This window comes from Geotrypetes seraphini, chromosome 6, assembly GCF_902459505.1.
Source record: "Geotrypetes seraphini chromosome 6, aGeoSer1.1, whole genome shotgun sequence".
NCBI lineage: Eukaryota > Metazoa > Chordata > Amphibia > Gymnophiona > Dermophiidae > Geotrypetes > Geotrypetes seraphini.
The window spans coordinates 206,271,772-206,298,386 of NC_047089.1; the positions used below are offsets into that span (position 1 = coordinate 206,271,772).

Below are 26,615 nucleotides of genomic sequence, written 5' to 3' on the forward strand. Positions count from 1 at the left end.
GATTTCTGAACTTCTGCTTCTGCTCTGTCTGTTGGGCGGCTGGTCTCTTCATAGCCCTTCTTTTCTATTTCTGTTCTCAGCTGGCACGGATCGCGGATAGCAAAGATCATGTGTTTCCTGTGAACGACGGGTTTGAAGCGCTGCAGGGGATCATAGTATCTGTGAGTATTAGCTTTTTCTTTTAGTTGGGACTGAGTTGTAATGGGGTTTGAAAGGCACAGCTTGACTAGCTAAAATGCTTTATTTTCCCAATTCTCCGGCTCCAAATTTCACTTTGTAGCCCCCTTCTTGACAGCAAGGAAAAGGAGAAAACTGAACATGTGACTGGGATAAATTTCAACTGAGGGGTAGAGTGTTAAGACATAATAAATGTAATCTTCCCAATTCTCATAGTGGCCTAAAGTTGCAGGTCCAAGTACCCCAAGATTACTGGCAGGAGTCACAATGGCCATTAAGAGGCCAGACCCGCAATGGGCAGGAACAAGTAGGCATCGCTACTGCCCTAACAACACTCCTTACACCACCAGGGAAATTCCATGTAGGCTGAGGGGCCTTAAAGGGGTGAGGAAATGAGAGCTGGAACTGGGGTTTGATTTTTCTTTGTGGGACGGAAAGCAGGAATTGGAATACCTACTTGTCCTTATGTGAGCCAGAATAAGTGTCATATGGGTTCTGGGACCCGCATAAGACCTGGAGGCTAGCAATAGCCCAGCATTGAACATCTGCAGCTAATTCTACCCATAATGGTCAGCAGGTTGAATATAAGTCTAAATTAATGTTACAATGGACAAGAGTATCACCTCTTTGCTCCGAACTAGTGGTCCCATATTTCTTAGAGAAATTGAAAGTACAAGACCAGAAAGGTACAGGAGGACATAAAGCCATCTGGTTACCTATGTTACTATATTATTATTTATTTATTCAATTTTTTAGCCCATCCTCCCAAAGGAGCTCAGAACAGGTTACAAATTAGGTATTCAAGCATTTTCCCTATCTGTCCTGGCAGACTTACAGTCTGTCTAAGAGGATTAAGTGACTTGCCCAGGGTCACAAGGAGTAGCACAGGGTTTGAACCCATAACCTCAGGATGGTGAGACTGTAGCCACACTCTCCTCTGATTAGTGATCCAAAACCCTTCCCTTCCTCCACCCCCAGATCGGCCCAGTTTCCAGGCTCTCTATAGGGAATTTGCATGAAATAGATTTGCATACAAAATAGGAAGTGCATACAAATATATCTCGTTCAGATTTGTTGTGGATACATGGAAACTAGAAGTGGGCTCAAATTCATTGCTCTAGCTAACCCGATTAACTCTTTATAGTAAGAATCATAAAAACCATTTTGCAGGTACTGCTGCCTTAAACTTTCCCCTTAGTTTTTATCTGCCATTTTTAAAACAATTGAAATAATGTTGTGCTGGAGCAAGACACTTGATTTCCAGCTCTGCATTCCACACACAGCTGTCTTTAATAAAATTCTAAAGGTGTCGGGGGGGGGGGGAGCCGTCAGGATCTACTTTCTAGTTTCATATCTGCAAAACTGTGGGGGCGATATGGGAAGACTGCGGAAAGAAGAAAAAAAATTCTACAGCTGATTCAGAGCCTTTGTTAATCCTTTATTTTTCTATTTATTTGCTTTGGGAGTGTTGACATTTGCTGACAGTGTCTTCCCTGAAAAGATTTGCTCTTTCCACATACCATTTATTTTTTTTTGTGGGAAATAGAATGCATTTAGAAAATAAAAATTCTTTCCAGAACGTGGTCAGCTCAATGCATCTCTGATGATATGAGGACTTATGGATGGCAGCAGGGGATTACATTTGGAAAGAAAGACTGAACAAAGTTGCTGTAGATTTCTAGCAGTAAAGAATTCAATAACAAAAGATCAAATGAAATGGACAGTGTAATCGATACCTTCACTGGTCATGGGATCTATAATACATTTTCATTTTTATTTACATACTGCCTTTCTGTGGCACAATCAAAGGGGGTTGCATATTTCTCTTTCTCTAGTGGGCTCACAATTTGTTTTGTATCTGGAGCAATGGAGGGTTAAGTGACAGAGTGGCAATTGGGCCCAGTTTCTTAAATTCTCAGCTTAATTACCATTACAGCAGACATCCCAGCAAAGCAGTGAGGCCTTCTAAGAGGCACTGCAGTGAACTTCACATAAAAAGTCCCAGGTACAGATCTCACCATAACCTCCTTATATTGTATGAGGAGCCCCCCAAAACTCACCCAAAACCTATTGCACCCATATATATACTATCATAATAGCCCTTATGCCTTCAGGTGTCTCCTATATACCTAGGTACAGTAGGTTTTGGGTGGCCCTCACTTTCCACCACAAGTGTACTAGTTAGAGTGGGATATGGGCCTTTGTTGTCTTCTCTGCAGTCTACAGCACTGACCACTAGGCTACTCTAGAGACCTACTTGCTGCTCTAATAGGACTGGCCATATCATCTGAAGCTGTCATTCAGGCTGGTATGTGCTGTTTCATTCACATCTTGGAGGGAAGGGGGGTCAGTGATCACTGGTGGAGAAAAGGGGGCCATTCCTTCATATTTCCAATGGTCAGTTTGGTCACCTTTTTAGTGCTTATTCCTTATTGAAACAGGTCTAGCCACAAACATCCAAGTTTTGCTCTGGATGTTTTCTGCAATATTCCATTATTGCTGAAAAATGTCCAGATCATAAGTTTGCCATAATCCCACCCCAAACACTCCCCCCAATATGCTCCCTTGAGATTTAGAGGCACTAAAGACAAACAGCATAGAAAACCACTTTGAAAATGGCATTTCGGATGTTTTTTTTTAATCAAAGAAAACGTCCAAATGCCACTTTATGCCATTTTTTGAACGTCTTTCTCTTTTGAAAATGAGCCCCGTGTTGAATTCCTTAGTCAACAAGAAAAGAGCACAGAGAGCTGAGTAGGAGACGTTAAACTTCAGTTATTTCCAAACTGGTCACAATGTCAGCATTTTGGCCGAGTGCACTGCTTGTCTCAAGAGGAAATGCTCTTCATCGCATTCTCAGAGATGGAATGCCTTGCATTAAACATATGATTATAACAGATGCTAGCACTTTTGAAATTGTAGCGCAGGGTTAATTATACAATACCTCACAAGGAGACACAATCATATCCTTTTCCCTAAAGAGTTTTGTAAGTAGTGAGGTCCTAGTTAAAAATAATAATAATAATAATCTGCTTTACAGTGCTCCAGTGAAAATAAATATTGCAGTGGGGTAAATCCAGGACTGGCTCAGCTTGTCTTACTGAATATGAGTTATAGGGTCACCTTAATTATGAGGGAAAAGATATTAGCAAAATACCAAAATATTGACTATTTTGGTCCTGCTTAGGATTTTTAAGTGGAGGAACTGCAAATGTAGCAAATTTGGTGCTAAAGATTATCACGCACTAAATGCTAAGGTTTCCCATAGAATATAATGGGCGCCTTAGCATTTAGCATGCACTAAATCAGTTAGCTCGCTTTAGTAAAAGGACCCCTTTGTTTGTTGGGAATATTGTTCAGAGAATATGAGCCTAGCAAATACTGCTTTGGGGGGATCCCAATAGACTGTAGCAGAGCCGTCACCTTTATGCCCAGAATTCAAGTCTTACCCGTTTCCACTGCCATCTCTGCCAGTGCTCAAGATATTCCAAGTTTCCAGTTTATTTCAGCTTTGATGTACTCTGAGCAGTTTACAGTATGCTAGCTAATATATAGGGAGAAGAAAAAGAAACAGAATTATAATATCATATAGAAGGGAAAAGGGTAGAGTGTTTGCAGACTAGAAGCAGAATACTTAGGTTTATCAATTTCATGCCTCCCTTACAGATTTTGAAGAAATCATGCATTGAAATTCTTGCAGCCGAACCTTCCAGCATATGTGCAGGAGGTAAGTAATGCAGCCTGATCTGAGGAAAGCCTTGTGTGCAACTGTTTATTTGTACCTATGTGAACATTTATAACAGACTTTCTCATGTGTAAAACAAGCTTTGTATTTGGAAAATGCTTCATAAAATTATTCCCAAACTAAAAAGGCCCCATTAACAATAATGTGGCATGCATACACATGCGCTAGATTGCAATTAATGTGTATTCTTGCTTATTAACATGTTAATACGAGGTGCTACCCAAACGTTTGGGGAATTCAATTGTAAAAGCAAAATTGTTTACTGAAACTCCTAGTTTCCACCGTCTCCTTCGAAGTAGTCCCCTTGAGAATGTATACAGCGATCCCAGCATTTTTCCCATGATTCCATGCATCTATGGAAGTCATCTTGGGTGAGTGCCTTGAGGACCTCCTGCGATTCTGTCTGGATCTCTTTAATTGTGTTAAAATGGCACCCTTTCAGTCGTAATTTCATTTTGAGGAATAGGAAAAAAATCACAGGGGGCAAGGTCAGGCGAATAGGTCTATGATCTGCATGGATAGTCTCACAAACCTTTGCTATGGTTTCCAGTGATGTGCTTGATGATGGTCATCTGGAACAGTCATCGTCATGAACAGATGTTCATCTGTCCTTAAGGCATTTGTACCAAAGAAAAGTTTTGCTTTGGCACATGGAATTATCTCCAAAGGCTTCCTGGAGCATACGATGGGTTTCTGCAGCAGTTTTTTTTTTAAACAAAATTTGATGCAGATTCTTTGCTCAGTAAAATCCATCATATCGAAATCCACCAAGTCATTAAAACACAACCTTACAAAATCGCATTGAACAAAACAGCGTGACCACTCAGCTGCACGCCCATTGGCACACTGATTCACAAAGCATACTTCTAGATACTTCTTTTTTTTCTTTTTCTTTTTCTTTTTTTTTTTTTATAAAACTCAGCCAATTTATTTGAATAGGATGAATATCAAATAATTTAGCGATTGGATTTTGCCACTCGTTCCAGTTCATTCTTCTTCTTAATAGCATATGAGTTTGAAGGACCCTTGGCAGCATTGATAAGCTCATCAGCCAAACATTCAGCAATGGTCTTGATATTACGGAAGGCAGCTTCACGGGCTCCAGTGTACAAAAGCCACATAGCCTGATTAACCCTACAAAGATGGGACACATCCACACAGCCTGCCACCTCACTGTTCCGGCTCTACCAATACGAGTGGAATCCTCCCGAGGGCCACTGTTAATAATAGCATTCACCAGGACTTGCAAGGGGTTCTCTCCAGTTAACATGTGGATAATCTCAAAGGCATGCTTTACAATACGCACAGTCATCAATTTATTGCCATTGTTACGGCCATGCATCATCATGGAGCTGGTGAGGCGTTCCACTATAGGACACTGGGCCTTACGAAAGCATTTAGCAGCATAGCGGCCAGCACTGTGGGGCAGGTATTTGGCATACTTCTCCTTCACTGCAATATAATCCTGCAAAGAAATGTCATTAATCTGCACGTCATCTGTGCTCCACTTCTCAAAAAGCTTAATTTCTGGGGTTTCTGAACCCGCAGGTACTGTTTCCCATTCGGTCATTGCGACTGCAATTCCAGATTCTGGGCCTTCTTCACGGTGCCACGCCACAGGACGAAAGAGCACTGCTAGATACTTCTAGCGGCAGAAGGGCATCCTATATCCAGTTCGTGCACGCTGTTCACATTTCCCAAACTTTTGGGTAGCACCTTGTATACATAAATAAAATGAACTTGTGACAGCTAAACCAGTCTGAAAGATATAAAAAGGAACTTGGTAACCTGAATTTGGTAATTTAAGCAGGATGCAGTGTTTGCATGCTTTCGTATCTCTCCCCTTCAGTTTACGATGGTAGAATCATTGACTTTCTGATGAAAAAAATGTCCATTCCCAAGGCAGTCCATCATACCTCCTTCTTGCATTGGCCTTTAACTCTCTTGCCTGAAGAACTACTTTTGAAGCGATGGCTTCCACTCATTGCACTGCCCCTCTAGGAAATGACCTGCTCAAGGCTGTGTGTTTGCTCAGTTGGTTGGTTTCTGAGGCTTTCAAATAGGGATAACAAAATCAAAAAAGAACTGCAGGAAATGTACAAGGTAGAAGAATTTTATTCCCAAATCAATAAAAGTATAGCATCCAAAAATTAGTCCTTGATGTTAAATAGTATGGACCCGACACAGTCCATGTTTTGAAAAACACTTCTTCCTCAGGGGTCCATTTTCTACAGGAAGATTTTTATCGCCTGTGTTTCTAGAATTTTTGTTCACTTGCCCATAAGTTCACTTTGTTCCATAAGGTTCTTGCATATAAATGTCGGACACCTGAGGAAGAAGTGTTTTTCGAAACACAGACCGTGTCGGGACCATACTATTTAACATCAAGGACTAATTTTTGAATACTATACTTTTTATTGATTTTCATTTTATTGATTTGAATAAAATTCCTTTACCTTAAACATTTCCTGCAGTTTTTTCTTATTTTGTTGTTTGCAGTTTCACTGCAGTTCTGTTGATTTCTTTTTTGTTTTACCTTTCAAATAGGCATATGCTTCCATTTTAAAACAACAATTGTTGTTCTGTTTCTCTCACTGTAGTGTTCCACACTGATTTAGCATGTGTTAAAATAACAGAAACAAAATTTTAAAAAAATTAGAAACAAAAAGATTTCCGTGTGTGCCCTTATTTTGAATTGCTTTTTTTTTTTTTTTGGCATATTTTGCCATGGAAAAGTATTTAACCCCTGTGGATGGTCACTCAGGGGGGTGTCAACTTTGTGTTTTTTTTATGTGGTTCCTATGTGAGTTGATTCTTCTCTTTAATATCTGTCCTGTCTTCCCGATATAGTGTCTTCAAATCTTTGCAATAAATAATATACCCCCAAACCCTTTTATAAAACCGTAGTGCGGTTTTTATGGCTGGCTGAAGTAGTCACAGCTTCGATGCTCATAGAATTCCTGTGAGCGTTGGAGTTGTTACCGCCCCGGCTGTCGCTAAAAACTGTGCTATGGTTTTGTAAAGGGGAAATAGACATTTGAGGAAGAGCTTGAGTCAGAATCATTTGTTGAATGGGGTACTGTGATATGTGCTAGAAAAATTTAACCCCACCCCCCTCTTTTACGAAGCTGCATTACGGGGTTTTTTTTATTGCTGGCCGGAGCTATTACCCCCGCAGCCGATGATAAAAAAGCTTAACACGGCTTCATAAAAGAGAGGGATTAGGTTGGTTATATTGCAGGGACTTGTGTCATTCTTTTCTTTTTGAGATTCTGTTGGAAGTTTGCTCTTAAATAATCTTTGTCTCAGATTAGATCAGTGGCCTCAAACTCGCAGCCCAGGGGCTACATGTGGTCCGCACGTACTATTTTGAGGCCCTCGGTATGTTTATCATAATCACAAAAGTAAAATAAATCAGTTTCTTGATCATATGTCTCTTTAGCTATAAATGACAACATTATTATTAAGACTTAGCCAAAAGGAAAGATTTATAAAACTATAAAGAATTATCATTTCTTTTATAAGACATTAACTATTTTTTTCTGAGGCCCTCCAAGTACCTACAAATCCAAAATTTGGCTCTGCAAAGGGTTTGAGTTTGAGACCACTGGATTAGATGGTTGTCAGAAGGTCAGCATTGATGGAGCTGGGAATCTCTCGATAATTTTGACTAAGGAAGGTGGTTCTGTCCTTTGAACACTAGTTAAAATATGTACTAAGATAGCCCAATAAAAAAGCATCATCTTGTTTTTGTTTCTATGTATTATCTTTACCGTGGACTGATACGGTAGTTATATTATTTTATACAAAACAGTGTAAGCATCTTGGATACCTGTCAGTGAAAGGTATTCAGACAGAGCATAGAAGGAAAATGTTGTGGGATTGGAAAGAGAGGTTCCTCTGTTCTTCCTTTCCCCCTCCCTCCACATGCATTTACAAGTAGTTTCAAGCTTTCCTCAGTTTTGTTTCTCTCCCATAGAGGATGAGAAGGATCTATTAACTTCCTGGCTGGGGTGACCAGCTTCAGGTTAAGGTTTAGTTACACCAATTTTGGTTGCTAACCCTAGAGGACAAGCTGAGATACTAGTTTATATTATTTGAAGGGGGTCCAGAAAGCAGTGAAGCCCCTCATCTCCTTCCCTTCCAAAGGAATCAAGGAAGTATTGCAGCCCCATTAAATTGCTGCAGGTAGAGAAGATTCCCAAGGTCCCAATCTTCCAGTGAACATAAGCAGGAGCTAATAGACAAGATAGTGGCCCCCAGCTAAAAAAAATCTATGAGAGACAAAGAATTAATCAAACCTTTTAGCGCTTAGCAAACCTATGGGATTTTCAAATAATGCTTAGTCACAGAAAGAAGGAATGGATGCTATATTCCTGGGCAGAACTAACAGCATGGAGGAGTGGCCTAGTGGTTAGTAGTGCTGCCCGATTCAGGGGAAAAAATTTTGATTCAATTCAATGTGGCCTATTGAATCGATTTTTCGATTCAATTTGCTTTTCCTACCCAATTGGGTGTTTTGGGGGGAGGATTTCAAACATTCTGGCAGGTTTATTTTGTAGCCTCTTCACCCATCCCCGTCCCCCTTTGCCCTCTCCAACCCCACGTCTGTACTATGGTGTAAACAAAATAAACAAGCAAAAAAAGACTTTCCCTCTTTCTGTTAGGTCCTAGCTAATGCTCACTGTCTAACACAAATTCTGGTATGATACACATTTCAAATCTGACATATCGTGATCACAAAATAGAAAATAAAATTATTTTTCCACCTTTTGTTGTTTGGTCATTTTATTATTCAAATCATGTTGGTCACAGGCTCTGGCTTCTGTTTATTTTCTGTTAACTTGCTCACCAGGGTCTCCTGCCCATTTGACGATTTATTTCCCCATGCTTACCATCCATCTTCAATCTCTGTACCTTCCCTTCTGTTGCCATATCCAACATTTCTGTTTCTCTACTGCTATCTACCATCTCTCTCTCTCTCTCTGCCTTGTGCCCTAGGTCAAGCCTATTCCCCTCTACTCAGCACCTCTCCCTTCCTCCCCTCCAATATCTTGTGCAACATTTCTTTCTCTCTCCCCATGCACCATTTCTCCCTGCCCTCCACCATATGTCCACCATTTCTCTCTCTCTTCTTCATACATGACTCCCTCCCCTCCTCCATATATAGGATTTCTTTCTACCTCTTTATTGTATTTCTCCCTTCATCTCCTCTACCCCATATCCAACAATTCTTCCTCTTTCCCCCTATGTGCAGCAGCTTTCTACACCTGCCACCCATCACTGCATTGTACGGTTTAATATTGAGAGGGGTTTAGAGAGGGCTCATTCAAGGTTCTAGACTTTAAAAAAATGAACTTTGCTCAGATAGGGGATTACGTCAAAGAATTGTCTGGATGGGAACATCTGGAAGGAGTAGAAATGCAGTAGGCAAAACTGAAAGGAGTTATTGTAAGGGCGACAGACCTTTTGTGAGGCAAGTAAGTAAAAGTAAGAGGAAAAGGAAGCTTCATTTGATTCTCAAAAGTAGTAGCTGAAAAGGTAAGGAATAAGAGGTCAGCTTTCATAAACTACAAAAGATCGCAGAAAAAAGAAGACAGGCAAAAATATCTGGAAAAGTTAAGAAAGGCTGGTCAAGTAGTCAGGAAAGCAAAGATACAAATGGAAGAAAAAATAACTGATATGGTAAAATGGGGAGACAAAACATTTTTTAGATATATCAGTGATAGAAAGAAGTACAAAAGTGGCATCGGGAGAATCAAAAGTGAAGTGGAGAAATATGTAGAAGCTGATAAAGCAAAGGCTGAATTGCTTAAAAAATATTTCTGTTCTGTGTTCATGGCTGAAGCACCGGAAACGGGACTGCAGAAAACAAATGCGAATAAGGATGGAGTAGTGGTAGACCCTAATTGATTTTCAGAGAAATATGTTCGTGAGAAGCTAGCTAAATTAAAGGTAGACAAAGCAATGGGGCTGAATGGTGTACATCAGAGGGTGCCGAAGGAACTTAGGAAAGTTCTGGTAGTTCCGCTAACTGACCTTTCCAGTGGAAAGGGATGTTACCAGTGCTGTGCCTCAAGGTTCTGTTCTTGGGCCTGTTGTTTTTAACATTTTTATAAGCAGTATTGCTGAAGTGCTGTCAGGTAAGATTTGCCTTTGCTGATGATACCAAAATCTGATGAAGAAAAACCTGGCAAAGCTTGAAGAATGGTCTGAAATTTGGCAGCTAAAATTTAATGCTAAGAAATGCAAGATCATGCATTTAGGCTGCAAAAGCCCAAAGGAACAGTACAGTTTAGGGAGTGATGAACTTTTGTACACGACAGAAGAGCGAGACTTGATGGATGATCTCAAAGTGGCCAAACAGGTTGAAAAGGTGACGATGAAAGCTAGAAAGATGCTAGGATGCATAGGAAGAGGTATGGCCAGTAGAAAAACGGAGGTATTGATGCCCCTGCATAAGACTCTGGTGAGACCTCATATGGAATATTGTGTAAAATTCTGGAGACCGCACCTTCAAAAAGATATAAGAACATAAGAAATGCCTTCACCGGATCAGACCGAGGTCCATCTTGTCCGGCGATCCGCGCACGCAGCGGCCCATTTAAGTACTCCTTTTTGGAGACCCGGATTTCCCGTATCCCTCAATATGATTTTCAAGAAGGTGTGCATCCAACTTGCGCTTGAAACTCGGAACAGTAGTCTCCGCCACAACCTCCTCTGGGAGAGCATTCCAAGCGCCAACCACTCGCTGTGAGAAACAGAACTTCCTAACATTTGTCCTAAACCTGCTGCCACTCAATTTCAGGCTATGACCCCGCGTCCGTGTCACCTCCGAAAATGTTAGTAATGCTGTTTCCTGGTCTATTTTATCAAATCCTTTTAATATTTTAAAAGTCTCTATCATATCCCCTCGCAATCTTCTCTTCTCGAGGGTGAATAGTCCCAGTTTTCTGAGGCGTTCTTTGTAGCTCAAATTTTCCATACCTTTGACTAGTTTCGTGGCTCGCCTCTGCACCCTCTCCAGCAGAGTCATATAAAAAGGATGGAGTCAGGTTTCATGGTGCATGGTTTCATCATAATGCATATGGGGACAGACTTAAAGATCTTAATATGTATACTTTAAAGGAAAGGCTGGAAAAGGGAGATATGATAGAGACGTTTAAATACCTATATGGCTTAAATGCGCATGTGTCGAGTTTCTTTCATTTGAAAGGAAGCTCTGGAATGCGAGAGCGTAGGATGAAGTTAAGAGTGATAGGCTCAGGAGTAATCTAAGGAAATACTTTTTTAACAGAAAGAGTGGTAGATGCGTGGAACAGTCTCCCAGATGAGGTGGTGGAGACAGAGACTGTGTCTGAATTCAAGCAAGCGTGGGATAGGCGCATGGGATCTCTTAGAGGGAGGAAGAGATAATGGTTACTGTGGATGGGCAGACTGGATGAGCCATTTAGCCTTTATCTGCCATCATGTTTCTATGGTTTAGGAGGCCCAGAGGTATGTTAGGACTCACTGAATTAGTGAGTTTGATTTTTTTTTTTTGAAGAATTAATCAATTGAAGTCAATCAGTGAATGATTCAAATTGGAAAATCAGGCAGCATTAGTGGTTAGAGTAGCTGCTCAACACCCTGAGGTTAAGAGTTTGATTCCCAATGCAGTTCCTTGTGACTCTGGGCATAAGGTGCAAAATATGAACCTGTCTAAAATATATAAACTACTTTGATTGTAACCACACAGAAAAAGCAGTATATCAAGTCCCATCCCCTTTAAAGTCAGATATAAGGCCAGAGAGATTATGAGGAAGCTGTAGAATGGAGAGGGCCAGCAGGTCTTGATTATAAAATTTTTTAAATTTATTTTTCTGCTGTACCTATTCATTAATTTATCTCCCTCATGAGGGCTATGGGTGACTAAAATTACGCCAGGTGTACACCTGGCTGGGCCTCCGCATGTACAGATCGCCGAACTTGATGGACTGAAGGTCTGATCTGGAGATGGCAGTTCTTATGTTCTCCCCCATCCCCCTTTTATAAGTGCAGTTTTTAGCGCCAGCCGCAGAGGTAAGAACTCCAAAGCTCATAGGAATTTTATGAGCGTTGGAGAGTGTTACCGCCACGGCCGGCGCTAAAAACCACGGTACGGTTTTGTAAAAAAGGGGGGAGGGGATAATGTGCTTTGGGAATATTTCTCAGGCATCTCTTTGATTATGTATCTAATGCAAACACTAACACATGACCTAAGATTCAAAAAAATAGAAAATACCCTAAAAATTACCTTGTAAAATCTGGGTTTAGCGCACTCAATAATCCCACGTTAAGTCCTGATTTCAGCACATGTTCAGCTGTGATGTGCACTGACTCAGGAGGGAGAAGGTAACTTTTTGTCAGTCATTTCAAAGAGCATATCCCGCCAGGGAGAATATGAAGTGCAGAAAGTATAGAAGAGCTCACACATATGAAACATGAGCCCTGCAATTCCGCCAGGGCCTGTCTGAGACATGTGGTAACCCTCTGCTGGAGAAGCGCCTGCAAAATCAGGAATTCAGAGTTCTTGTGTCTGCAAGTCTTAATAGATTTCAGAGAGGAAAACACGTCTGTCAGTCTGGCCAGCGCCTGCCTTCCCCTTTACCTACTTTCTCATTAACTCTTTCATGCTTCCTGTCCCAGCTGCCATCTTCTGGATATAACAAGAAATAAAGGATTATGAAATAAAAAAATAAACCCTGTGCCCTTCCCCCCAGCCCAAAGATGTACGTTGATGTCTTTTTATTGGTCTAAATATATTCCTCAACTAGTTTTCAGAAGCCAACACTCCCTTCCTCAGGTTGAAAACAGCAGGGACAAAAGACAGTAATTCTAGAAAATATAAGTTAATTATGCAAAGCACTCCAGTGATAGTCTGAGGGGAAAAGGGAGCCAGATCAGAAGATGAAAGGCAATAGCTCATAATGCATACAAGAAGGATACGGTCATCAGAGTATCATCCTTGCATCAAACTAGCTGCATACGCCATACTGTCCCTGCTGTCCATCAGTGGGAAATTATTGCAGATCCTGTCTGTACTTCTCATATGCAAAAAAAAATGGAATGAGGGGGGTATGTGATGAGCCATAGGCAGTGGAACGCTTTTTTGTTTGGGGTGGCCCCAAAAGCTGTGCCCTAGACCCAGCAGGATCCTGTGGTATGATGACTCCATCACCTACCTTCCCCCCAGTCACTGTCATTTTAAATCTTCAAGCAGTCACCACACAGTGTCAACAAGTAGGCCTGCCCTGGAAGTCTTCATTCTACAGCGACACGGCTATGTGGCAGATGCCCACAGATTAAAAATTATAGTGACCGGGAGGAGTTGGGTGGGGTGAGTAGAGCCATAACTGACTCTTCTGACTGCCAATTTTTGGGGGAGGCCATGACCTCTATGGCCTCCCCCGTTCTGACACCTATGTGAGGGCTGAGGGGGAGATTCTTGAAAACTTGCCATGCAAGTAACCTGGTTGTAGTCAATCTTACTTGTAAGGCAACTCAGCCTCCGATGCTCAAAAGGGTTCTCAGGGGCTTTTACCAATCATGGTAGCAGCCACAGAGAGCATTTCAATAAGCTCATTAGAATTAAAATGAATGCTCCTTGTAATGCTCAGAAGGGAATGCCCATCTTTTACCAAGTCAAATTTTCCAGTAGGTCTGAAGCTGCCGGTAGAGGTTTGTGTGTCTGGATTATGAGTGTATGTCATGCCTTTGCTCAAAATGCAGCTGTTAGGCACGGCCGGGACATACTGACATAACAGATATATAACAGCTGCATCAATATTGGATGTTTAAACAACAACAAAAAAAATCCCACTTTTATAAACTGCTCACGAGCTCTGGCGATCGGGAGCTGTACGGGGCAAAAGAGCTGTGCCTATTGCTTAGCTCTTCTGTGCAGGCCCCAGGCACAGTTCCACCCCCTTTTACCAGGCTACTCAGCACAATAAAATGCATATAATTTGCACGCTATTTGTGCTGAGCACAGCCTGGCAAAACAAAATTGCTCCCAACTAAGTATTTATTTTTTTACCAGGTTGCTCAAGCTTTATGTATCCTGCCCCGAGTACAATCATGAGTATAGTGTAGGTTTATCAAATCCTTCCTATCATGTGATAGAGGGGGAGATTGAAGAGTGCTTGTAGCCTATGTACTAATCTGCACTAGCTACTTGATAATGTGGCATCTTTATAGTAACACTTGCTAATTTCCATGTTAACAGCTAACATGGAACAGGGCAGAGAGTGGACAGGGACTGGGCCTCACGGTTAAGAAAGAGCTAGTTACCAGATGTTAACTGTTAACCGTGCTGCAGTAACTGCCATGTTAACATCTCTTAAATAGGTGTAGTTTTAACTGTCTTGTTTTATCTGCCAGGCTGTTAATGTGCAATGATGAGATTGTCTGTATGGAAAGATGTCGGGACCGCCCCCAACAGTTAACACAAAGGCTTTGCATACTTCAATATAAATTCATTTTTTTTTTTTTTTTTGAATGGACCTGTATTTTTAATAATGTCACATTAAAATAATGGTACATAAATTTAGCAGAATAAAAATTAACAATTCTACAACAATTCTAATCTGTAAAATAAAAAAAAGAAATACTTTTGATTGCTAGTGCAATCCCTGGTCTTGAGCCAACTTGATTACTGTAACATCGTGCTTCTTGCTGGAGCCCCCCAAAAAATCTTCAAAGACTGCGCATTATGTAGAATGCAGCGGTTCGCCTGATCTATAATCTGAAGAAGTATGATCATGCATCGTCACTTTTTCATCATCAGCTACATTGGCTACCGATTTGAAGCGCGGATTAAGTTCAAGTTTTGATGTTTCTGTTTCAAAGCATTGGCAAGCTTAATCCCTGAATATCTTTTGGAATCATTTACAATCAACAGCTCCAAGCACTCCAGGAAATCTCATGCACTATTTTCTTTTCCATCCGCCAAGGGTTGTAAGTTTTAAAGATTTCAACAGCATCTGCTGTCCTTCCAAGCGGCATTATGGGATAAGGATTTGAATTACATAATTATGTCGGCTGATTCTTATCAACAATTTTGACGTGCTTTAAAAATGTATTTCTTCTTATAATCTTTTGGAAATTAGGTTTGTTTTGTTATTCATATCCATCTTTTGCATTTACAATCTTTTGTGAACCGCATAGAACTTAGTGGTAATTGTGGTATAGAATTGAGTTATTATGTTTATGTTTACAGTTGCTGTGTAGTAATTTGGATAGTTATCTTCATGTAGTCACTGCAAACCCTCACAGTACTTTAGCAGCTTACATATTTTGCTGCTTATTGTACTAGGTGGAAATAGTTAGTAGTGGCTGTATGTGAGGTATCATTATACTCAAAGAAAAATGGCGGAAGCATAGGTTGCCAAAAAGACAGGGACACTAGCAAGTGTGGGTATATGAAATTATTATTTTGTGACTGCAAAATTTTACCCAAGATGCACTTCAAATACTATGAGGGGAAAGTGAGAGATTTAATTCTAAAATAATTATTATCATCATCCCTATTATGATTATACCCCATTGATTGTATTTATGCTTATATTCCGTCATATCATATGAGGCACCAGGAAAAAGTAAAAAATAGCCAAATACGAATTAATACTTCTTTAGCAACAAATTCTTATTTCATATATCATATAACATTTTTCTCACACCGAAGGTCCTCACAACACCACACTAAAGCATTTAGATAATGTAGCTAGTGTGGTAGCACTCCTCATAAGAATATAAGAAATGCCGCTGCTGGGTCAGACCAGTGGTCCATCGTGCCCAGCAGTCCGCTCACACGGCGGACCTTAGGTCAAAGATAAGTGCCCTGAGTCTAGCCTTACATGCATATGTTCTGGTTCAGCAGGAACTTGTCTAACTTTGTCTTGAATCCCTGGAAGGTGTTTTCCACTATAACAGCCTCCAGAAGAGTGTTCCAGTTTTTTTACCACTCTCTGGGTGAAGAAGAACTTCCTTACGTTTGTATGGAATCTATCCCCTTTTAACTTTAGAGAGTGCCCTCTCGTTCTCTCTACCTTGAACAATCTGTCTTTATCTACTAAGTCTATTCCCTTCATTATCTTGAATGTTTCGATCATGTCCCCTCTCAATCTCCTCTGTTCAAGGGAGAAGAGGCCCAGTTTCTCTAATCTCTCCCTGTACGGCAACTCCTCCAGCCCCTTAACCATTTTAGTCACTCTTCTCTGGACCCTCTCGAGTAGTACCATGTCCTTCTTCATGTACGGCGACCAGTGCTGGACGCAGTATTCCAGTTGGGGGCGTACCATGGCCCGGTACAGCGGCATGATAACCTTCTCCGATCTGTTCGTGAGCCCCTTCTTAATCATTCCTAGCATTCTGTTTGCCCTTTTCGCCGTTGCCACCACACATTGCGCAGACGGCTTCATTGACTTGTCAACCAGTACTCCCAAGTCTCTTTCCTGGGGGGCCTCTCCAAGTACTGCACCGGACATCCTGTATTCGTGTATAAGATTTTTGCTACCGACATGCATCACCTTACATTTATCCATGTTAAACCTCATTTGCCATGTCGCAGCCCATTTCTGGAACCTTTGAATTGGCGTGTGTTATTTTTAACTTTTTATGTATCATTTATAGCTTTGCTTTCTTTTAAAGTGACAGTGCTTACAACTAAAACGTTTGAATACTGTACTTTGTTAATAATTTAAATAATTTAGTTTAAAGTAAAACTTAGCTTCAAAACATTATTGCATCTGAGGACCTTCAGTGTGAGAAAAATGCTATATGAAATAAGGATTTGTTGCTAAAGAAGTATTATTTCATATTTGGCTATATGTCACTAGTGTTACGCTGTTATCAAAATTGATATCCTTGCGAATAAAGACAGCTTTTACTTTCATCGCTGACTGGTGGCCTTTCTGATTCTTTAATATCCCACGTTTTCGTGCATTTATTTAAAGAAACAGGATCTGTAAGTTTTAGTTCTTGAAAAAATTCCTGCATAATGTAGGAGAGTCAAATATGGGAAAGGGGACCAGTTACAAACAATGTAACAGGAGTGATAAAATGCAAGTGTTGAACTGAAGGAAAATCACTCCGTGGACCTGTTCAAAGTATTATATGGATGATATAACAGAGTAATGTAGGAGAGTCAGCAGGCTACAGGCTGAGAGACTGACAGACTTTTAATAGATTAAAATGACTATAGAAATAGTTTAAAATTAAACTCTACTCACAATGCAACAGCAATTTCAACCACCATCACCATTACTCTGGATATTGTTCCTCATCTGAAATGATTCTATGAAATCTGATTTAGGAACAGATAACCTAGATAAGTGTTTAAGATGACTGATACTGGGGGCTGCAAACACCACAGCCCAAGAAGGGCCTGCTTTAAATCTGTCTGCAAATATACAAAAGTCACAAAACAGGGATTGGCCACCTTCGGGCACAGGGTCAAGCAGGGCACTTCTAAAAGTTCTTATGCTTTTAAACAATTGATCATTAAAATGCAAAAGAGGGAGGCTAATGACTAACCACTACTAACCCCACTCCCCCCAGCAGCCTATGGTTAAAGCATGAAAGTATAAGAAACCAAAGTTTAGATCCCATCGAAGTCTAAAACAAGTCTATTAAAGATCATTTAACACATACACCTTTACCAATGGAATATTTTAAACACTGTGAGAAAAGTGAGTTGGATAAGAGTAACGTGACCATTTATTTTTTTCATCAAAATGGGACATCTGATTTTCAGTCCCGCCCCCAATCCCACCCTAGCCCTACCCCAATCCTGCCCTAGCCCTGCCCCCAATTTCTTCTATTCATTTTTCATGTACACACAATATCTTATTAATTCATAATGGTAACCATAAAAGTTTTTAAAAACACAAATCACAGTGTATACAGAAAAAAATGTTAATTATCATTTATAGTTAAGGTTTTTTCAAAGCGGTCAAGACAGATGACTTTAAAATATGCAGTATCACCTCAGTAATAACTATAGAAAAATAGACAAATATAGTGCAAAATATAGACAGCAGATATAAATTCTCAAAACTGACACATTTTGATCACTAAATTGAAAATAAAATCATTTTTCCTACCTTTGTTGTCTGGTGAGTCTCTGGTTGCACGTCCTTCTAACTGTGCATCCTTTCTTTCTTTCCTTGTTTCTTTCTGCCTTTCTTTCTCTCTCCCTATCCCCCTTTCTTTCTTTCTCCTTGCCCCCCTTTCTTTCTCTCTCCCTGCCCCCCCAAGCCACCGCCGACTCCCTGTCCCCCCAAGTCACCGCCATCACCCTTGCCTAACTTTTTCTTTCTTTCTTTCTCTCTCCCTGCCTCCCCCCACACCACCGCCGATGATGACAATTTCTTCCTGCTTCCCCACCACTGGTGCAACAGGGCCAGGTGAGGCAAGTGCAGCAACTGCACAACGGCCGGCCCAGAAGCCTTCCCCTGACGTCAATCGCTGAATGGCTGGCCCAGAACTTCTTCTCTGATGTCAGAATTGACGTCGGGGAGGAGGCTTCTGGGCCGGCCATTATGCAGTCAAATGGGTGAAGGAGAGTCTCATGAAAGAGTAAACTTACCTATGTACCTGTAATAATGAATCTATTTTTATGTATTCATGTGATCCCTTTGTGTTTAAGATGCCAAATTCCCAATATAAGGGGCTGGCTTTTGTCCAGAGTGTAGAACATACTAAATCTCCCTTTAAGACTTGTGTGTTCTCATGTATCGATATATTAATAAGCAATTGTTAAACTGAGCACAAGCTAGAATTTATTTCCACACACATTGCCCTTAAAATTCACTCTTTTGAGCAGTCCATCCTTGGAATCTATGGTTTATACCAGTTTCAAGCAGGGACTGTCCTCTTTGTGACTCTGTATAACACTGCGTACGTCTGGTAGCACTATAGAAATAGTAGTAGTGTAGGGTCATGAAATAGTTAACTGTTGTTTAAAATATTGCTCTGGCCTACATAGCTGAGAACAGTGTATAATCTATTGACTTCATCTGCCTGAAATGTATGTCCCTGCCTTACCACATTGTAAGCTGAATAGATAAGAGTTTGAGCCATGATGTGCCCTGCCCTTCTGTACATGTAACATTTAGACCTGTAAGATTTAGATAAGCAGAGAAATGAGCTAGTTTCCTATAGGCCTATAAGTTGTATCCCTGAACCTATCATAAGTGTTGGCTTAGGACCAATAATAATTGTAGAAAGTTATAGAAGTAACAAATGAAAATTGTAGTTTTTGCATATATTAGTTTGCGAAAAGGGCATAAAAGTCCGTGTATTTCCTGTTTCTGACACTCTAGTAGGCAGGCTGTTAACTGCACTAGAGTCCAGCATGCTGTGAATAAACCTCTTTTACTTTCTTCACGCCTCTGACTTTGTGTGTCCAAGTGACCTTTCAGTAGTAGTAGTAGTAGTAGTAGTAGGCAATGGAGAGTGTAAATGACTTGCCCAGTTTCCCTTTTTGGTCGGTCCTGTTTTTGAACTTTTATCCCAATTTAGGCCCTCTTTTACAAAGACGTGCTAAGTGTTTTAGCGTGGCTTTAGCGCGCTAAATCAGCGCATGCGCTAACCGCTAACGCATCCATAGGATAGTGTCCTATTTGCAGTCCCAATTGAAATCAGCACTTCAGGCCCCATAATGTACCAGGATAGGTTTGCAGAAATCCAGGCTTGAGTTTCCCTTCTGAACTGAGTAACTTGGCTGCTCGCCAGCTCTGCCCATTAAGCTTCTTGCAAACATATGCTTGTCCAGACCCATGCTCACTCACAAACTATTACCGCTAGCATGTCCACAGCTAGGTTCTGCACTTATCTCTGCTTCATCTGAAGAGGTGGGGGAGGGGAGCCCACAACTAAATGCTTACCTAGAGCCCAGTATAGTGTTAATCCGGCCCTGAGTCTGTATGTTGGTGAATGATGGAAGGGGAGTTGATGGATTAAACTCAAACCTGTCAGTCTCTTCAAACTTGGGGGCTAAGAAAGGAATGGCCATTGTCCTAAAGGAGTCATTAATCATTCTCTAAAAATCAGGAAGGGGGGTGGCAAGGACTGCGTTACTCTGTGTCTTCAGTATCACTGTGGAGAGCTGCTTCATTTGTTGCTCAATGTGAAACAACCTTTATCTAAGATCTGAGTGTAGGATTTGAGAATGACAAGGGGGCAAATTTTTCTCCGTCCCCGTGGGAACTCATTTTCCCATCCCGTCCCCACGAGTTCTTTTTCTGTCTCTGCCCCATTCCTGCAAGCTACGTCATCATCTGCACAAGCCCAAGCCTTTAAAATCATAAGTGTTCGAGGCTTGTGCGGTTAAGGCAGAGCTTACAGGAATGTGGCAGGGACAGCGACAAAACTCACAGGGATGGGATGGCGAAACTGAGTTCCTGCAGGGACGGGGACAAATTTTTGACTTTTTTTTATTTAATTGAAAATGGTTCAAAAAGATAGATGCACTGAGCACAATAGCATCTAAGAAATGGCCACTTTTCAAAACAAAAGAGAGAGGTTTTCCTGTTTTGAAAATGATCATATTCACTACTGGATTTTTTGATTTTTTTCCGCAAAATGTCTAAACTCGGACTTAGATGTCATATTGAAAATGGTCCCGGTTGCCTTGTTGGAAACATTCAATTGGCCCCACCTTCTCCTTTATTCTTTAGCCCTAGGAGTGGGTGACACAAGTTCCCTGTTCCCACTGCTCTCCTTCACAGCACATAGCTCAATCATATGTGATGAAGTGACAAGCTGTTGGCCAAAAAGTAGCGTGCAGTCACAGAAACTTGAAGGCAGTGATGCCCAAACACAAGGTGAGTCGAGAAGTGACCATAATTGTGGTGAATAAGATAGTAGCCATAATTGCGTGGGCACAAGCAAGTTATAATTGTGGCTGTTTCACAATCGTCGTTCACTTCTTTTAGTCTGTTCTGTTATCACTTCCACATTACTCTTGGGGTCATAAGTCCTTATAACCCAGTGGTCTCAAACTCAAACCCTTTGCAGGGCCACATTTTAGATTTGTAGGTACTTGGAGGGCTTCAGAAAAAATAGTTAATGTCTTATTAAAGAAATAACAATTTTGCATAAGGTAAAACTCTTTATAGTTTACTAATGTTTAAGCCCATTACATTAATGGGTGCTAGAGTAGATGTCTGTCTGGGTTTTTTTTTTTCTTTGTCTCTCTCTCTTTCTTCTTGGATGCTGTCTGTCTGTCTTTCTTTCTGTCTCTGTCTCCCTGGCCCCCTGCCTGCCTGCATTTCTCTGTTGCGCCATGCCTGCCTGTCTCTCCGTGGCCCCCTTCCTATGTCCATAGTGTCCCATCCTATGTCCTTAGTGCCCTCAGTACCTCCTTAGTGCCCCCAGTTCTGCCTTCCTATGACCTTAGTGTCCCATCCTATGTCCTTAGTGCCCTCAGTGCTTCCTTCCTATGTCCTTAGTGCCCTCAGTGCCTCCTATGGCCTTAGTGCCCCCAGTGCCTCTTCCTGTGTCCTTAGTGACACTTCCTATGTCCTTAGTGCCTCCTTCCCATGTCCTTAGTACCCTTTCCTATGTCCTTAGTGGCCCCAGTGCCTCCTTCCCATGTCAGTGCCCCCAGTGCCTCCATCCTGTGTCCATAGTGTCCCCAGTGCCATTTTCCAATGTCCTTATTGCCCCTCAGTACCTCCGTCCTGTGTCCTTAGTGCCCCATTGTCTCCGTCCTGTGTCCTTAGTGCCCCCAGTGCCTCCTTCCCATGTCTTTAGTGCCCCCAGTGTCTCCTTCCCGTGTCCTTAATGCCCCCAGTGCCTCTGTCCTGTGTCCTTAGTGCCCTCAGTGCCTCCTATGACCTTAATGTCCTCAGTGCCCCTTTCTCTTAGTGCCCCCAGTGCCTCCTTCCTATGTCCCCCTCACTGCCTTCCAAACTTTGTCCCACCCCCACCCTCCGATGCCAGCCTGCCTCTCATCCCCCTTTGCAGTATAACCCTTGAGAAGCATGTTTCCATCTTCCCCCCCCCCACCACTACCGCTGCCGTGCAGCCAACCCCACTGACCCTCCCACTGCGAGTCGACCGATGGCTCTGGCAGCGTCCGTAGCACTCTGGACGCGCTGCTTGGCAGCCTTCTGCTGCCCTGATTTCCTCTGCCGCGTCTCTGATGATGTCATCATGGACGCGACAGAGGAAATTGTGGCGGTGGAGGGCCGTGAGGCAGCGTGTTTGGAGTGCTGTGGACGCTGCTGGAGGCGGGAGGTTTGTGGTCGTCTCGCGGTGGGACGTTCAGGTTGGAGGGTCAATGGGGGTTCGGGTGCGGCGGGAGATGGGCGACGACAACGAACTGCGTTACGGGAAAACAGAACCCTAGGTGCGCATGCACACTCCTACCTGCCACGGACATACGGTTCACGGAACACGCAGGTAGGAGTGTGCATGCGCGCTTAACTTTTATTATAGTAGATAAATCTTTCCTTTTGGTTAAGTCTTAATAATAATATTATCATTTATAGCTAAAGAGACATTACAAGGGCCTCAAAATAGTACCTGGCAGGCCACGAGTTTGAGACTACTGTTATAACCCCAATTTGTAATTAACTCTCTGTTTATTTAATTTATTTCACCTTTGGCGTAGTCTTTCACATCATAATCTCACACATTCCCTATACCTTAGTTTTTATTAACATGACATTCCTTATCTCTCATATGTCTCCGTCTAATGTTTGGTTTTATTTACATTTTCTTATGTTTTTCTTGTAGCACACAGTATTTTGTTTTACAATTTTTTACTTGTGGTTTATAGCAGTAGCGGGATGTTAATCTTATTTCTCTATGTCTATATTTTGCAAATCACTCATCACACAGCTTTGGTATAACATAGCATCATGGTCACTTTTATCACTATTGCCTTCTTGCATATCTTTCTTTATGTTTACCTTATCTGGATATAGTAGCACTAGTTTTTCACTATCTTGTTTGTGCCCACGCAAATATAGTTACTATCTTATTCACTACTTTGTGCCTACACAATTATGGTCACTTCTCGATTCACCTTGTGTTTGGGCATCACTGCCTTCAAGTTTCTGTGACTGCACGCCACTTTTTGGCCAACAGCTTGTCACTTCATCACGTATGGTTCCTGCACGAGTCCCATCCTTGTCCTCATTCTTTTCTTACATCTCATACATTTGCATAGGACCCCGGAAGAAGGTCTCTTTTGACCAAAACATGGCCCTTGTTGGGTCTATACCACAATCCATTTACTGTGTATCTCTTCGTTTTGTGACTGCACCATTTACATTAAGACTGGTTAAATACAAAACTTAAATACAGTGGTACCTTGGATTATGAGCATAATCCGTTCCAAGAGCATGCTCGTAATCCAAAATGCTCGTTTATCAAAGTGCGTTTCCCCATAGGAAATAATGGAAACTCGCTTTGATACGTTCCCCCCCCCCACGAGAACCGGCATTGCTCCCCCCGAAGGCCCCCCCTATGATCTGGCACCCTCCCCCCCCCCCCCCCCGCAATGCGGCACCCCCCCTGCGCATGCTCAAGGCCCAGCAGAAGAGGAGGACGATCTTCGGGCACCGGCACCATGCACAGGACATGCCGGTGCCGGTGCCCAGATGACTGTAAGAAGCGGCGGGGGGGGGTGCCCAATCGCGGTGGGGGGGTGCCCGATCGCAGCAGGGGTAGGGTGCCGGATTGCGGGGGGGCGCTCATAAATCGAGCCACGCTCGGTTTCCGAGGCGCCGATTTTGCAAATGTTTTGCTCATCTTGCAAAACACTCGCAAACCGGTGCACTCGTAAACCGAGGTACCTCTGTAAATGATTTAATCAAGATCATCAGTTCCATAGTTGTTCTCTTTGTTTTTGCTTTCAATGCATAAGAACATAAGAATAGCCTTACTGGGTCAGACCAATGGTCCATCAAACTCAGTAGCCCGTTCTGACCTGGCCAAAACCCAAGGAGTAGCAACATTCCATGCTTCCGATCCAGGACAAGCAGTGGCTTCTCCCATGTCTGTCTCAATAACAGACTATGGACTTTTCCTCCAGGAACTTGTCCAAACCTTTCTTAAAACTAGCTACACTATCCGGTCTTACCATAACCTCTGGCAATGCGTTCCAGAGCTTAACTCTTCTCTAAGTGAAAAAAAATTTCCTCCAATTGGTTTTAAAAGTATTTCCCTGTAACTTTATCGAGTGTCCCCTAGTCTTTGTAATTTTTCACGGAATGAAAAATCGATCCACTTGTACCTGTTCTACTCCACTCAGGATTTTGAAGACTTCAATCATATCTCCCCTCATCCATCTCTTTTCTAAGCTGAAGAGCCCTAAATTGTATTACAAAGGAAATCATTCATGCTCATATCATATATAATGATCAAAATATTTTAAAATAAATATGTAATGTAATAATATATGTGCTTCTCGATTAATGCATAGGCAAGAAAGAGGCAGAGAAGGGGAAGACTTCATGGAGAGTAAACACAATGGAGTCTGTTGAATGGACGTTTCTTAGCATAAGATTAACAGCTTGTATTGCTGTCTAGGTACAAAAGAACCTTTGAAATGCAAACTGTTTTGACCATTATCACTCAGACAACAGAAAACAGAAATAGTGAAATAGAAACAGAAAAAATGATGGCATATAAAAGCTATATGACCTCTCCAATCTGCCCCTCCATCCCATCTCCTATCCCTTCCTCCCCCAAAGAAATTCCACATATTCATTGCACGCTTTTTTGAAATGAGATACAGTTACAGTTTTCATCTCCACTATCTCCACCAGGAGGCCATTCCATGTATCCACCACCCTTTCCATAAAGAAGTATATCTTTGAATTTCTTCTGAATCTATCCCCTTTAACCTTCATCCTCTGCCCCCTCATTACAGAGCTTCCTTTCAGTTGATATTGAGAAGAATACCCAAAAATGAAAAGCTTAAGCCCCCAACCGGTGAGATGAGGTTTCTAAGAAGTGCAAGGACACATCTTCCATCAGATATCTTTGCATTTCCTAGGTTGACATTACCCAAATTTTTAATCCACTGCGGCCCATCAGTTTTCATCAGTGGTTTTTTTTGCCTTCTTGCTATAAAATGAATGTTTATATTTATGTTTCATTATATACCGTATATGCAGCCCCAAAAAAGATAACAGCGGTTTACAATATACAAATGCAAACAATTTTGAAAAAAGCTCCATTCACATAAAAAGGAAAGAAAATAATTTTTTTCTCTAAATACATAATCTTACTATAACCCTCAATTTATCAATAACCCATGGCAGAGTGTTAGCTGGACTATGATGCGTCCATATGCTGTATGCAGTGGCATAGTAAGGAGAGATGGAGGGTGGGCAAACTGCCCCGAGCACCATCTTGGTAGTGGCACTGGCACCTCTCTGCCCCCCCCCCCATGCCATGCTTGCGCCCTTCCATTCCTCTTTATAATCTTCGGCAGTGCAAACAACTACTCTAACCTGCTGCTCACGCCGGCCTGGCTCCCTCTGAAATCAGTTCCAGGTCGTGGGGACCAGGAAGTGACATTGGAGGGAAAGCCAGTGCAAGCAGCGAGCTGGAGAAGCTGCTCGCGCTGGTGAAGATTTAAAGAGGTATGGGGTGGGAAGGAAGGGCACAAGTGTGGCATGGAAGGAGCAGGGGGGTGGTGGGTGGAGAAGAAGGCATGGGGTGTTGGCGCAGAAGGAGTGCGGGGTGGAGAGGAAGGCATGGGGATTGGCGCGGAAGGAGTGGGGGTGGAGAGGAAGGAACGGGGAGGCGCCACCGCCCCAGACACCTCCTACCCTCGCTACACTACTGGCTATATGTGATGCCAGGGCTTGTGTCATGTTGGTGAAGGTATCAGGCCACTTCAGAGATTTTTCTATCTCTTAAATTAGTTTTATTTTATTTTTAATCTTCTTTCATTATTTCTATTTTCTATTTCTTTGATTTTTGATCTGGGAAATGTATTACATATTTTTATTTTAATCAGGTACTTTAGCTGGATTGTGAGCCTTCGGGACGGAGAGGGTAGTTTTTCTCAAGTGCCTAATTTCATTTTAGTTTGATACTTTGTAAACCGCTTAGGCCAGTAAATGCAGTATATCAAATCTTAAATAAACATAAACATATTAGAGTGTAAAGCTTGTGCATCGCTTTTTATTGTCAAAAAACCCTGAACAGAACGTGTTCTTTTCATTAAACCAGCTCTTATTAATTTACAATCTGCTTTCCATTGTCTCCATTTCTTCGGAGTGTTTTGTGATGCTGTCGAGCCTTGGCATAAATCAGTACGGAGAGGGAAAAGCAGTTCTGCTTGCTCTGTTGCTAAACAAATGAAGGGATCTTGATGCCAATCGAATTGAAAGATATAGAGAGGACCAAATTCGTGGCCATTGAGATTTGGTCCTCTCTATATCTTTCAATTCGATTGGCATCAATGACTGGGGTTGCCATTCAGCAAATTACATATAATTGGAAGGATTGGAAGAGATTAAATTATAACTTTTGGTGGAATTCTTTATGCCATATCTATAAAATGGAAAGATTTATTGCTTTACAAAGGGGATACTTTAAGAAATTTCAGGATGTGTGGAAACCATTAACAAAATATTGTAAGGATTAAGTAAAATTATTTCCCTTTTAATTATCAGTTCAGGATATAGGGAGGGGGTATTTT

General features: G+C 41.7%; 1 protein-coding gene and 1 pseudogene across 1 annotated transcript in view; one reads left to right on the plus strand and one right to left on the minus strand.

The window, feature by feature from the left end:
* ANTXR1 (ANTXR cell adhesion molecule 1) overlaps positions 1-26,615 on the plus strand; it is a 278,540-nt gene that overhangs the window by 81,685 nt on the left and 170,240 nt on the right. The window contains exons 8-9 of the mRNA XM_033949187.1: positions 81-161; positions 3,844-3,904. Of these exons, the coding sequence (XP_033805078.1) occupies positions 81-161; positions 3,844-3,904 (142 nt within the window). The remainder of the gene's footprint in view (positions 1-80; positions 162-3,843; positions 3,905-26,615) is intronic.
* LOC117362589 lies at positions 4,879-5,524 on the minus strand (annotated as a pseudogene).